Source organism: Sceloporus undulatus, chromosome 8, assembly GCF_019175285.1.
Source record: "Sceloporus undulatus isolate JIND9_A2432 ecotype Alabama chromosome 8, SceUnd_v1.1, whole genome shotgun sequence".
NCBI classification, from domain to species: domain Eukaryota; kingdom Metazoa; phylum Chordata; class Lepidosauria; order Squamata; family Phrynosomatidae; genus Sceloporus; species Sceloporus undulatus.
In genome coordinates this window covers 38352612-38368192 of record NC_056529.1, presented here as the reverse complement: position 1 = coordinate 38368192, position 15581 = coordinate 38352612, and the positions used below count along the sequence as shown (strand labels likewise).

Here is a 15581-nt window from a genome sequence, read left to right as displayed (position 1 = left end):
GTTATGAACCAAGATCTTTTCCTTCCCCGCACCTTGACGTCTGGATCAAGTTGTCAGTTGTTTGAAATTTATATCTGGAATTAAGCTGTTTGCATATCAGCTTTGGTATGCATGTGTGAAGATCCGTATCTTTATTTTCTTTAGATGCAGAAAAGGCGCCCAGACACTATTATGTGCAGGGAACATGTGGCTTTAGGTAGTCTCCTTATATTTATAGGAATGCGGTTGGTTTTGGTTGGTGCGTTATTTTTATAATCCTCAGCGATGATAAGCATCAGCTGTTCCGGCTTGTCTTTCGAAGGATTAAAAGCTTCTTCTTTTTTTAATGCATCCTTCTGGAAGATTACAATAAAATGCCGGTGATCTGTGGATAATAACCAGTAGGGTGCTTTTGAAAGGGTAGGACACGCTGCGGAGATGCTTGGTGTGTTAAAGCAGTGGTAATCTCTCATGTTCTCATTGAGAGGAGAACCACTCAGAGGTTGCTTTTAAGATCCCAGTGGATGGAACTACAAAGGCATTGATTCGCAAGGTGCAAGGGCATTTGGAAAGCAAAGAGGAGACGGGGCGAGGGAAATAACAGAAAGAAATAACTAAAGAAGAGAGGGTAGCAGGTTTGATAACAGCCTGTTACTAGGGACAATTGTAGGGCTGAGCATGCTGCAAGTATGATGTCAATGGGCTTGTTGTCGTTTTCATGGGTCTAGATCTTCAGATAATCTGTTAATCATAGAGTTGGATCAGAGTGTTTTTGGTTCTGCTTAAATCCCAGGCTTATGGGGGTCTGCACTGTAGAAATAAATAAGTGGTTTTTGGTGTGTTTTTCAGGCTATGTTTCCATGTTCTAGAAGAGTTTATTCCTGACGTTTCACCAGCATCTGTGGCTGGCATCTTCAAAGAATGCTGGCATGGAAGAGAGTTGGATATATAGTCACACAGTAATAATAAGAATATAATATTTATTTATTTATACCCCGCTCTACAGCCAAAAGTCTATCAGTGTGTGTCCATCCATCCATCCATCCATCCATCCATCCATCCATCCATCCATCCCACTCACTTCCATGCCAACATTCTCTGAAGATGCCAGCCACAGATGTTGGTGAAACGTCAGGAATAAACTCTTCTAGAACATGGCCACAGAGCCTGAAAATCCCACAAAAAAACTATAGATGCCAGACATGAAAGCCGTTGACTTCACAATAAATAAGTGGTTTGACACCACTGTTGCTCCTTCCTATGGAATCCTGGGATTTATGTTTTGGCAAAGTCTTTAGCCCAGTCATCCCCAAACTTTGGTCCTCCAGGTGGTTCGGACTTTGGCTCCCAGAATTCCTGACTGTTGACCAAGTTGGTTTGGGCTTCTGGGAGCCAAAGTCCAAAATACCCAGAAGACCAAAGTTTGGGAATTATGGCCTTCTCTGCCAAAGTGTGTCCACAAAACTACCAGTCCCAGGATTCTGTAGGACGGAGCCCATGGCGGTTAAAGTGGTGTCAAACCCAATTAACTCCACAGTGCAGATGGACTCTTGGGATGCAGAAATGCACTGGTTTAACTTCTGAGGCTCAACGCCTTGGATTTGTACTTTTGTGAGATGTTTAACCTTCACTGTCAGAGTGTGCTGGTGCCACAACAAATCCCAGGATGCTACAGGATGGAGCCATGGCAGTTCAAGAGGTATGAACTAAAATAAAATAAAATGAATAATAACAATAATTCTGCAGTGTCGATGCAGCCTTAGTCCAACACACACGCTGCTGCAAGATGCTAGTACATTGACTTTATTGCGAAGTGCCCTGAGATCCATAGATATGGCATGGAATGTCAATATTAATTGCATAATATATTTAATTAAGAATAAAGCAATAAATGTGTAGGATATCACACCAAGTCTCCATATCCCAAATGAGTCTGGTAAACTCTTTTTTCCCCTTATAGCACAGGATAATAGCTTGTGTCTCTTTTGCTGCTTTTCAAGCATTTCTTGTGTACTGGAGGATTGTGAGGCTTCCAATGGAAATGTTTGGCTGCATCCCCACAGCTACATTAGTTTACACAATAGTAACCCTGAGCCACATGTGGGACTAATATGTTAACATCTGTTCCGTACGGCAGACGTACAATGACCTTGGTGTATCATCATTAATTTTCTCTCCAAACAAACCAGCCAGAACTATTGCTAGTCGAAACAATTTGAGGAACATCAGCATATAGTCAAACTTGTTTAGGCTGTGACATTGATCGAAGGCCTGTTGCTCTTCCAACACAAATTCATCACGGCAGCCGGGAGGATGCAGCCGGCTTGACTGAACGCAAAGCAGAAAAGCCTAGGTCCTCTGGATACACCTCTATTTCCTTTTCATTGTCCTCCCCACCCTCATTCCCACAGTGAGCTACCACTTTTAAAATACTGATTATGAAAATCGTGGCTGGATTTAGTTCAGTCGGGGTACATCCTTTGACAAAGATATACAGCTGGAATTTTGCATCGGGGAGACATGCTTTTGCCACATAGCTGCTCAATGCTATCTGCCACAAGCCACTTTTCTAGTAACGCAGCCACTGCAGCTCCACCATTTCTGTTTCATTGGAGAGCAAGGGAATGAATGGAGATACACCCAGCTATTTTCCTGAAGCTAGACATGAGAAAGATATTGGCTGGAATCCTGCATCATGAGATGTATGTTTAGCGCATAGCTACTTCTATGTATAGGAAGGAATATAAATAGTCACTGAATTATATAGTTAATTAAACATAAAGCATAAAGGTCCCAGTAAAGCAACTGAAGACAGAGATCCTTGGAGACATCTCAGGGCTGCTATACATTTTCCGTATGTGCGTTGTGCACCTTCAAGTTGTTTCCATCTTAGGGCTACCCTAAGGCGAACCTATTGTGGGGTTTTTGTGGCAACATTAATGTCGTGATAATAGCCTCTGTCACGGTAACAGCCAATGTTTGCTTGTTTTTTGTCCCTACCTTTTATTTTTCTCCCAGCTTACTGCATCTCTGTGTTTGTCTCTATGTGTTTTCCTTTTGCATCTGTGTTTGTGTGTGTATGCCTTCCTATGCTGGATATTGAATATTCATCTGACAGTGGATTACTATAGTCCATGAAAGTGTATGCTATATGCAGTAGCGCACATAAGTGCACTAACTGGTAAGCAGGATAGAAGAAGTGAAAATGAATGGAGCAGTTTTATTGATTGATTGACTGATGGATGGATGGATTTGACTGATTCATAGCCCAATGTTATCCCCAACAGGTTTGTAATATAATTTAAAACAGAACAGCTGAAGACTAGAGTCATTCAGTGAGTTTTGTGGCCGAGTAGGAATTTGAACCAAGGGTCTGAATCCAATGGATAAGAGCAGGCTTGTTGAATTGATTGTTGACTTGGCATATCCTTTAATCCAATTGATCCAGTGAGTTTGACACGAACAATAAGATTTAGGCCCAGATCACTCTCAGACTGGAAAGTCCAACACAATAATCATTACAATGAACAAACTATGCTCTTGGATATTTTAATTACTCTATGAAATAAAGGCACAATAGCAAGTAATAGTACTAGTAAGAGATGACCTAGGTCCACTCTTGGCATCTCTTCCAAGAAACTCAATCTCCAGGAGGGACAGAGGAGTTGGCCAGATCGGGGCGGGGGGAAAGCGTTTGGAAATTCATTAAGCATCTCTAAGTTCCCAGAGAGGTGAACGGCTTTGGGATTCTGAACTACAGTTCATTTCTTAATGGAGTTACTGTTTGACCTCCCCCCCCTTTTTAAAGACCGTGATGATGTGCGAAAGCCTCGCTGTCAAACAAGAAGTGATAGTGATGCAATTTTCAGGGCTAATGATTCGGCTGACCTAACGTCCTCTTCCAGCTGCTTTCTATTACTGTTGCTTAACTGGGACGTCGGAGGCTCAAGGGACTGGCTATATATAATGAACTCGCTGTGCAATTATGGGCAGTTCGAGCTGGCATCTAGGACTCAAACTCAGCCTCCTCTTCCTCCTCCTCGGTCCCTGCATCTGTTTGCCATTCATATCATCCAGACAAAACGAATGGCTGCTATTGAAGGCATGGGCCTTTGAAACTTCAGCTGGTCCAGAATGATGCAGCTGTTCTCCTAAGGGCAGAAATAACATAGCCAGCATCCTTCAGTATTTGGACACAGATCCTTTTTTTAGTCCCAAACAGAGTACACCTGTGGGGCCAACAGACTTTAGATAAGCTTCAGTTTCTTGGTCAAGGATTATAGGAGTTGTAGTTCAGTGGCCAAGGCATCGATGGGTTGGACCAAAGGTCCATCATGGTCCATCTCCTCCAGCATCATTTGATGCAGCAGTTTGTTAGATGCTTCCAGAAAGTCCAAATTAATGCATGCATTTAGACACTGGAAACTGAATAATTCCATTGGATATGCCAAAAATATTTGACATTTTTGAAACTGAGAAGGCCCTATATAGGGCGGGATTAGGGGGGGCATGTAATGGATAACTATTATTCTTATTATTACTGTTATTATCATTATAGAGAGAGAGAAGGCCCTGTTTTGTTACAGATAATTAAAAGGATTAATCCGGACATAACAATGAGCCCCTAACTATGAAGCTGGACCCTCAAAAATCTCCATTCATGTCTTTTGGTGGCGCCAGGCAGAAAAACCAAACAGACCTAACCGCTCTTCCTATGGTGTCTTGACAGCTTTTGTTTTCATTCACAGATCAATGAATCTACTTAGAGTACTTTTAAGGCTTTATAGGAGCTACCAGGGGCTGAACTTTTCCCCAAAATAGTTCCTCTTGGATAGCTCTTTGAACCTTCGTACTAAAATCTGGGGTGGATTTCATGCTCTTCTGACCGGAGACCCACCAGCTGCTCACAACTGTGTAGCTATTCCCCTACCAGCTATCTCCCTGGAAAGGAGTTTGGCTGAAAATGACGGCCAATCTGGCAGCTTTACTCTCTCTGTGAGACGGGGGAATAAAGGAATCGGAGAAGTGGAGCTTGATCAGCCTTGTTTTTCTTCCTTCGTATCTGTCCTTGCAACCTTGGGATAGATTCTCCAGTAGTCTACACTAATTGGCAGGGACCTAGTATGCAAATAGGAAGCATTATGCAAACGAGGAGGAACTGACCTGTGTCTGCTTATTTTGCATGTGTTATTTTATTATGCCTTTAGAAGATGCAATCAGGAGCAATTTTGTTTGTTGATGCAATTTATTTGTTTATTTATTTATTTTTACCAAACGGTTTACCCTCTATTCATTAAACATTCATGAAAACATTGACATTGCCAACTATAGTTTTGCAACCAGAAGAAAGAGAGCGCATGCTGCTCTAGTGGTAATATCTTTTCTTGCCTCTCAGTTGCTGAATTTCAGCCAGATGCTGCCACTCAGTTCTACAAAATGACAAGAAGAGTGCATTCTGGCTCTAGAAAGGTGCCTTGAATGAGAAAGGAGGTGATGTAGAAAGAGGTATGGGATGCCTCCTTCTACAACATCCCAAATATTACATGAGCAAGTGTAACATCTGGTTATGCCTGCACATCTCACCAACAGGATTCCAGCCAATGTACTGTAAACTAACACCATTCTCTTTTGCCCCACCTCTCAAAGTAAGCAGTTTCTGGCTGAACCCATTTTTCTGCAAAGCTTTAGACATAACAAATCTCCGTCTGAGATCCTATGTCATGGCTGTGTAGAGTAATTCCATCTCCATGTAGATACCTGGTGGTTGTGCCACACCACCCTTCTGCTCAATGCCTGCAAGGTGCAGCTGACTATGGGGTTGTGCAGTCACACCTTTTACAGTCAAACTGGGGCCGTGGCAACTGCACACCATGGCCCCAATCTGGCCTTTCTAGGGCATGGAAAGGAGCTGCTCCTTATGTCATGTGGATGCAGCACCAGAGGAGCTCCTTATGTCATGCGGATGCAGCGCCAGAGGAGCTCCTTATGTCATGCGGATGCAGCGCCAGAGGAGCACTGTGACACTGTATGCCGTGCAGTGCAGAATGCGGCATCATGCCACCCTGGGGGCAGAGCCGGGGTATGCGTCATATGGATGCTACACACCAACTCTGTCCCTAAGCCAGCCTTTAAGGCCTGTCTGCACAAGGCCTATGTATCTGCCAGTTTGCTTGCTTATTTTCCCACTGTGCAATGGAGAATGCCCAGTGGGGTTTTCTGCAATCCCAGTGAAACAAGTGGTACATCGAAAGCATTGATTAACAGTTATGCGTCCTCCAAAAATCTGCAGTTGCATGAGTGGAATCAGACTGGAAAGTGTCAACTAGAGTAGATCTATTATAAGTTGTCCCATAATGAGTCTTCATATAGGTAAATCCAATTGATTCAATGGTTCTATTCTCTTTGGGATTTTGTCTCAGTGAAACAGCTACTTGTGTGGAACCCCTCTTATGCAGCCATGAACTCTATGTGTCCATTGCACTAAGTCAAAAAACTAGAACCACATTTGTAAGGGAATTTATGCTTGTGTCTGTGTGTATATGACACCAACAGGATTCTGGTTTCTGCCTCATTTCAGTCTCCACTGCGAGGCCCATCCAGGACTTCTGCTTGTGCCATCTGAGCATGTGTTGTGGCTGGAAAGCTGCTGACAATGAATCGTCATTGGAAAAATGTCACTTATTTGTCAGAAGCCATTAAGGGAGCATTGTCAGCTGGCTCGGAAAGCATCACGAGGGTCCGTCCGTGTCCAAACGGCAAGCGAGGAACTGCGCAAAAGATGGCAGTACCGTTCCCAGCATAGCGCTGCTCGTAATTTTTGATAGAGTTTGATAGTCATGAAACAAACCCAAAGTTCTGAGCCTGTAATTTTGTTTTTGCTTTTCTTTTGGAAACTATTGGAGCGCAGGTGTTTGTTAAGAAGGTGGAGTGATTGATGGAATGCCTGGAGGTGGCATTAATCAATATGCTAACATGAACCGTGGTTCAGGAAACCCAGTGAAATGAATCAACATTTCGGATCAGGGCTTGGCTTCCAGACGTTTCTAGCCATCCCTATAACCTGATGAGTGAGCCATAGCCGAGACTTCTTCTGATGATGGCGGCAAAACCTGACCTCATTCATACTCTCCTGTTATGGCCTCGGAAATGCTAGGATGATTTCCAAGGGGAAGCATTTATCAAAGGCAGAATAATTAACTGGTTCAGATTCCTGATCAGGGAATTGTTTCCAAGAGACACTCTGCTTGGACTCCGATGGGGAAACGTTTTCCTGGAAAAAGGTGGGAGGCAAACAAAACAAAACAAACATACATAGATGCATTTGTTGCAATTGCATTTGGTGCTGCATTAAAATCAAACTGAGACTAAATCATGTCTCATTTCCACTGGCCACTTTCAGCACACAAAACTATTAACAGCATGCAGGAAAACATGTTGTACCTGTCTGCTGCTATGCAGGTGTTACAGATGAGGAGCTCCTCAGAAATAAAACAGTGGCAACCCTCATTCATCATCACAAACATAAGGTGTCTCCACACTGCAGATATAGAAGCAGTTTGATACAACTTTAACTGCCATGACATCATACTATGGATGGATAAATATGTGAGTTTAATTTCCCCCGCTCTGTATCTCTCCATCCTATACCTGTGCATTTGATTTTTGTAGTCTTCATATAGGATTTTGCATTGGTCTTTGTTGAATTTACTTCTATTAATCTCAGACCCATTATTTTTATTTGATCAAAGTCCACATGATTTCAACTTAGCTTATAGCTGTAATATCAGCTGCTGGTCATCTATAGCATTAGTGCATTAGAGAACAAGATGTTTTATTCCTTCCAGGACCTACCTTCCTTCCTTCCTTCCTTCCTTCCTTCCATCTGCCATCTCATATCCTCCTTTTCTCCCACATGGGACTACTATGTCCTTACAAATACTATGATATAATCACTAGCATTCCCCCTTCCAGATGTTTGGGGCCTTACATGGAGACAAAACAGATATGATGGCCAACAAAATAGAAAGCAAATATTTTAATTAATAAATAATAGATGAAACGGTAAAAACAGTGTTTTAACTGATTTCAAATTTAGTCATGGCATGTCTCCTTGTTTGAAAGGGAAAAGTGGGTTTGTTCTGAAGATTGATTTTTTAAAACTTTCTAATCACTATATATATATATCTATTGATATATCTATGGAAATCTTAATTGTTATGATAACTCTGTATCGGTTGGTAGTCGTAACAAACAACTAGTGTCTATTACTTTAAAGGGCAATTAATGCAATTTCTCATTGGCTGAATCCACACTAATGCCTTGTTTTCCCCTCTCTCCTATAATTTGCAGGTTTTGACCATGCTGGCTGCAAGCAAAGTTGAGGTAGGAAATACTGGTTAATAATAATAATAATAATAATAATAATAATAATAATAATAATAATAAGGCTTCCCTGATTGATCTGTGTGATTGCATAAATAAGGCGGGATATAAACTGTGAAACGGACACATTAGGGTTTGAAGAATGGACTGGGAGGCACTTTCTTAGTTGTTTTATCGGCTTATTCAGATGTAACTTCACTGTTTTGGATTAGCTTGCAAATGTTTAGCCATTCTAATCCTCTGCATTGCTTTGATCTAACAGTGGTCTTAGAGGCATCAGAGGATAATGTTCTCATAGTATAACTAGTGTGTGTGTTGTAGGAGAGTGGCACCGGTTGCAAAATGAAGCATCCCGGACGTGAAAAACTTGGCCATCTTGCATCCTTGCATCCTTGGTCTTGCATCCTTGCATTCTTGCAGATGTGCTCATAGAGGAAGCAATTGTGGTCTAAAGGGGATAAAGTCAAAAGAGTTGCTTGGGGCATCATTTAGTTGGGAACTAGAGGTTTTCCCACCTCTGTGTACTTGTTATGTTTTGGTTGCACCTTGCGTTAGTATATGAGAGATTGCTGGTGGTAACTGGTATGAGTTTGCATGCAAACCTGCAGACGACTAGACATTTTCTTTGCAATGGTTAATCCTCTTTTGGGTTGTTCATTTTCATCCATACCTGAAAGAAGTCATTGAGACTTTCTGAGGGACGAGCGAGGAAATAAAAACCACAGAAATAAGTGGTTGCAGCAAAGTCCCAGTCCCTCTGCCCTTTTTAATAATCAACTCTTATTTTATTTCGGTGAACATAGACTTCCATGCTGAAATGTAATATCAGTTGACGGTCCAGGGAGTGCTTTTGTATAAAGCCGGCTTCCAGCTCCGCAGCAGGAAATTTGCGATGTTCGCTAAAGCTAATGTTTAACTATAACAAAATGTCTAGGTGACTCCAACTGCTGCAGCCTGATAAATTTTTAATAGCAACCTTTGGTAAATTAAATTGCATTATTAAAGAGAATAGATAAACTTGGCTAGTTGCTTTAAAGAAGAAGGACATAGGTTCGTTTGTGTTTGGTGAGGGGAGTCAATGCAGTTCTCTCAGATTTAACCCGAAAGCATGAGACAACACCTCTCTAGGAATTTCTCGGCCCTCCAGTGCAGCTCAGTGGCCAGCATCCGGCAGACATGGACTGTAAAATTATTCTGGAGGGCCCATAAATTCCTAGAGGAGTGTTTTCTCTTGGAAGCTCAGGTCCTCCAGTGTGACTCTATGGTCAGTTTCTGGCAGCGTGTGCTGGTGGACCTAGAGATTCATGGAGAACACATACTAATCAAATCTGCAAATACTCGAATCGGCAAAAGTAAAACAAATGCAAATGTATAGGGTCATCTGTATAATCAGTTAGTGAGTTGACACTTAAAAAAACTGAAGGGTTATTGAGTTGGAATGTGTTTAAGACATCTTATACTTGTTACTGCAATGTAAGTTACACTTTGGCCTGGTACAGACCAGTGATTTGTGTTGGCATGGAGTCGAAAGCAGGGTTCAGGAGAGCAGCCCTACTGCGTGCCACAGGCGCCATTTTGCCACGCTGCCGTTTACATGCGTGACTGATGATGATGTGATTGGAGCTCTGTGTCCAAATGGCGCAGTGCAGGAGGGATGTCACAGCGCCACTCCAGGGCACTTATGGCGTCTCAGCAGCGGCGGAGAAAGGAGCCGTGTTTCATGACTCATTTTTCCCAGCACATTGTTGCCGCACCATTTGGTTGGCCACGATCCGGAGGAGAAAGTGGCAACCTCTGTCCGCCCCTTTCTCCCAATCTGTATAGGCTCTTAGTTTTCATATAATCACTGTATGTGTGGTACAGTATAGTATTCAGAAGCACACTACCAACAACCCCAACCTATTTGGACCAAGGAGTAAGCACTGGGATTCTTAGACCTCTAACACAAAGGAGGTGTAGGTAGGAGATCATGTTAAGGAAAGGATATGCACAGGGCTTTTTAATAAGGAGAAACAGAGAGCCAGTCTAAGGAGGGATAAGGGACTGTCTCTGCCTGTCAGAGATGTCTTCTCCTGAGAACTACATAGCCTTCCCTGAAGACTGCGCCACTTTTGACACAGAAAGGAAGCTGCACAACGTCCAAACTGGCAAAGGCTGCAGCTTCAGTCATTCCAGCAAACTCCGCCTTATATTAATAAATAAGTCATAATCACCATCTGAGAAGGTCAGAAGTGCCCTGCTTTTTAAATTAAAATGTAATCTTTGCAAAAGGTTGCATCGAGGTAATATTGACGAAAGGTAATATTACAGGGATATTTGCAAAAGGTGACAGCTTGTAAATCACTGGAGATCCTGATGAAGGGCTAATGCAAACATGCCTCCCTTTTGAAAAGAGAGGAGCAGTCACGGTGTTTGTGTGGAGATGTGTGTTTCCTTGAAGCAGGTTGCTTGTAACTGGGGAGATGTAGATTGCTTTCTTTCATGGCTTTAGTCTTGTAAACCTTGTATAACAGGGGAGGATTCGAGAAAGCTATTGGCATCTCTGCCCTTTTCAGCGGACAGAGGCAACTGTCTGCTTAGCCTTCTTAATTCCTTGCAGCTCTCCAATTATTTCTTTCCTTGGGGTCTGGCTAAATTCTGCGGCATCAATATGTGCAGAGCATATCGCACTTTCCTAAAGTGATGTTTTATGCAAAGGATCCCTTTGTGTTGAATAGTCATTTGGCTTCTGTTCTTGAACTGTGCATCCCAAACAGTTTTAACATCTGGTTCATCCCATTTTTTCTCCCCTTCTTGTTTTAACCCTTGGATTCTTCAGCTGTGTGCTTTTCATACGCTATTGTTCAAATATGAAACGTTGGAAAGCATAAACCAGAAGGGTGCAAATCAAGAGTGTTTTCATGTGACTCGAGAGCTGAATTGCTTTTCTTTTGGTATCAAGTGCTTGCCATCCAGTTTCGGAGAAACAAACACCAGAAGTCGGAGTCACCGAGTAATTCTGAGATATTAATTCTCCATTTTTTAACATGCAGAGCAACAATCGATGACATGATCTACTGTTGCAGGCAGTCAAGTCAGCCTGAATCAGTCTTGGCATTGCCTGCCTCATGTCTTTTCAGTGTCCTTCTTCTTGTAAATATTTGAATTACATGCCTTTTTCCCCTTTTTACAAAAAAGAGAGAGAGAGAGAGAGAGACTGTCTCATGCATATGGATTCTAATGAAAAGATTGTTATCGCAAATGGCTGCGCTTTCTTGTACAATAATGCATTTAATGGAGCATGTTAATGTCATTACAAAGTAGACTTCTGAACAGGGTAAAGGATGGCCGTTCATTATCTAAATGGCAACGATCACTAATGTTTAGCAATCAGATTCCAATCCATCACCACAATCTATGGCGAAAGAGGTGTATTTTGTGTTTATGGGGAGCAATAGTGGAGGGCAAGATTGAACCCAGCTCTGAAGTGCGGACTCACTAGGCTCCAAGGAGCTATCTGAGTTTCTGGAATCAAGTCTCAAATGCTAACAGAATGGATAGCTCCTTGGACATTCAGAGAAAGTCCCCAGTTGCTACTAGGGATGTGACAAAAGATCATCGCTGTTCCTTAAACATGTGGGATTTTTGGTTTTCTCAATGCTTCGAACTTTGGCACCTGACTGTAAGAGTTGTTTGATAGCGGAACACAACACCTTCTTTGGAGGTTTTCAAACAGAGGTTGGATGGTCATCTGCTGGGAGTGCCAGGTTAGACTGGATGGGCCTTGGGCATCTCTACCAGCTCTATGGACCTTATCATACGAGGCACTTATCACGCAGATATTGTTGCCCAAATGCTCCAGAAGTGTGGTGGTGGGATTGCCAGTCGCACTTCTGAAGCGTCACTGAAGCACACCCCTCTCTTCTCCCGTTGAAAAATCGTTCGCAGAGAAGCAATTTCTGTAATAACGGGATCTTCTGTTATTACAAAAATGGCTTCTCTGCGAATGATTCGTTCACGGGAGAACAGCAAAATGCCTCAATGATGCTGAGAAGCGCAACCAGAGATCCCACCTCCACGCTTCTGGAGCATTTGGGTAACAGTATCAGTGCGGTAAGTGCCTTGCGTGATAAGTACCTATGATTCCATGGCACCGAGGTGTGAGAATTTGCAGGCCCTTCATTGGTGAAAGAAGCAACTTCAGTGAGAAATCCAATGTTCAGGATGTTTGGGGAGGGTTTCGTATGTAACAAAAGCATCAATACCTCAGTTGTTCATTTTAATGGTGTGAGTCTCAGTCCAGGCAATTTGCAGGGAGAAGAGAGAGAATTCCATTGTAAAGATAAACACAGGCCATCCTTCCTTGTAAGATGCTGTGAATGGAGTTTTATGGTTCACACCACCAATTGCAAGAAGAGTTAGGTTGGTACAGCCAGATGCGTGTTTTATAGACCTTATTCTTTAGGAAATTGTCAGCAATGGTCTACTTGTATATGTAGTCTATTAAAACTGAACGTTAATGTTTTTAACTTAATAACTTGTTGAATTGTTCTTTAAATAATTGTTAATATTGATGCTTTTATTGAGGTTTTTGCATAGTTTTTAATCTGTATTGCTTTTAAATACAGTTGCCCCTCCTAATGTGCAGATCTGAGATCTGCGCCCTTGCATATAAGTGGAGGGGTGATCTCTGCTATTTGCAATGTTGCATGTGCCCAGCGCACGCACCCATGCCACACAGTCAGGCACATGCTTCATTCAAGCCTATGGGGCTTGAATAAGCATGAGCCTCCATTTTTGCACAGGGGATCGGGAACGGATCCCCCGCAAAAACGGAGGGCCAACTGTATGTTGAGTTTCATTATGGGGAGAACACCAGGACACAAATGAAATTATCATCACCACCATTATAGTACCACCACCATCACCATTGTTTGACTGTGACCCTAAAGGGAAAAAATAATAATATCTGGGCATATCAAATTCACCTCTCCTGTTGTTTTATAACTTTTTTTATCAGCTGAAAAGCTCATTTCTAAAACTGCTTTGAAAGATGTACCTGGGTTTTCTCCCTGACAAGAAAGGCTCCCAAGAGTGAAGGTCATCTTCTGTAGGACAGTTTTGGTTTCCTCCGGGGAGAGCTCTTCCCTGAGACAAACATTGTAATGTGAGAAGGATTTATACCCAAAGTCGGACAGATATTCCAAGCTGTTTCCATGATTTGTGGCATGCCTCCCTTTCTGGTTCAGGAGCCTGGCAGAGTAAACTTATCTGCACACAAGCGTCCTTGTAGTACCAGACAAATGCAAGCAAGTTATCAGTGCGTTCCTTGCTTATCGAGAAATGCAATTCAGAATTGCAGGCAGGCAAAAAAGACACAGAGACTGACATATACCTGCCTTTCTCCAAAGCAATAGGCCAACGTTAGTGAGAAATACACTTCAGAAAAGGCCAAGGAAGGTGTCCATTTTGTGGGCACTCTTTGGCTGCAGAAATGAGGGTTGTTTTTTAAAGGACTGAGATAGAATTGGCAGCTGCTATTCCTCTCTTCATACATTGTTTTCCCCCACCTCAAAATACAATGTCCCTTTTGAAGATCTATGGCTGTTATGGTTTCTTAATAATGGCAGCTCCAATTTTTATTTTTCATTTTTGAAGAGAATAAAGGCAGGAATGGTACAAGCCACCTTGAAATGTGAAATGTGGTATGTTTAGCCTAGAGAAGAGAAGGTTTAAGGGGTGATATGATAGCCATGCTCAAATATTTGAAGGGATCTCATATTGTGGATGGAGCAAGCTTGTTTTCTGCTGCTCCAGAGACTAGGACACGGTGCAGTGGCTGCAACTTACAGGAAAAGAGATTCCAGCTCAACATTAGGAATAACGTCTTAGCAGCAAGAGCTGTTTGATGGTGTAAGACACTGGCCTTAGAGTGTGGCGGAGGCACTTTCTTTGGAGGCGTTTAAACAGAGGCTGGGTGGGCATCTGGAGTGCTTTGGTTTTGAATTTCCTGCATGGCAGGAGGTTGGACTGAATGGTCCTTGAGGTCTCTTCCAATGCTACAATTCTCTGATTCTAGAGCTGGACCCATGGACCTTTCAACGACTGAGTCCTCTGGGGAAACTAAGCCCTGGAAGTACATTATAACTGGTGAGAGCAATAGTGGAACATTAGAGGCAAAGCCATACAGGGAACATATCTGTAATATCTAATTTGCCAGTTAAAATATGAGAGTGCCGGTGAAATATGAGTCTGGAGACTAACTCCTTTTGATCTCGGAAAGATGGCATGCATAATGCTATGGAAATAAATGATGTAAAACACACACTCTGGTGTAGGAAATAATTTATGGCTCTGGGACTTTGCCGGCAGAAGGGGAGCCCCGATGCAAGCCTATAACCTAGCTAAACAAGTAGTTAGGCTTAATCGTAACTGGATGAGAGTTGCACATGTTTCATTCATGAAGCAGCAGCTCCTACGCGTTTGACTGCATTTTGCTGGTGTTGCACATTGTGGCATTGATCCGATGATGGGAAATTATTGGGAGCATTTGCAATGGTCCGAATTTGGAACCTTCATTTGATGCATGAAATAGATGCATCTGGAAAAGATTTCCCTCAAATTGGAGTTTTAAAAAGATTGTTTCAATAGGGATGAAGCAGACAAAGTACCCCAAAGTGACTCAATCTTGAAAGCTAAACAGGGTCAGGCCTGGTTAGTACTTGGAGTGGAGACCACCAGTGAATACAAGGCACTATAGGCCATATTTGAAGGAAGCCAATGGCTAATCTCCTCTGGATAAAACCCACCAAGAAACTACTGCAATATTGCTGCCAGCAGCACAATAACAACAAGCCGGCTTGTCCCTTAGTTAAGACCAAAATGAATAATTTCAAGGAAACTGATATTTATAACTGGCTTTTAGCAAACTCTGTGCTTGAAAGCATTCTGTTTGTTGTGTAACAACAGCGAAGCCTTCATTAAAGATCTCAGGCATGAGCTGGGAACTGCTTTGGTACATAGGATGTATGTGATTGTGTGCCTCTCCAGATGTTGTTGGATTGCAACTCCCTTATCACTCTCCGTTGGCTATACTAACTAGGTGTGATGTGGAAGGAGGTCCCACAACATCTGGAAGGCAGCATGATTTCCACCCCTGGTACAGAGCATGGTTTCATGCCATATGCTGCAGAGCATGCATTTACAGGTCGATACCATCCAGATACCCATTTGTTGGCTAA

General features: G+C 42.5%; 1 protein-coding gene across 8 annotated transcripts in view; it reads left to right on the top strand.

Annotated features, from left to right (window-relative positions):
• The window catches only part of RBFOX1 (RNA binding fox-1 homolog 1), a 1322412-nt gene that overhangs the window by 306042 nt on the left and 1000789 nt on the right, over positions 1-15581 (top strand). For all 8 annotated transcript variants that reach the window (XM_042437945.1, XM_042437936.1, XM_042437943.1 and 5 more), the window contains exon 3: positions 8329-8361. In XM_042437945.1, the coding sequence (XP_042293879.1) occupies positions 8329-8361 (33 nt within the window). The remainder of the gene's footprint in view (positions 1-8328; positions 8362-15581) is intronic.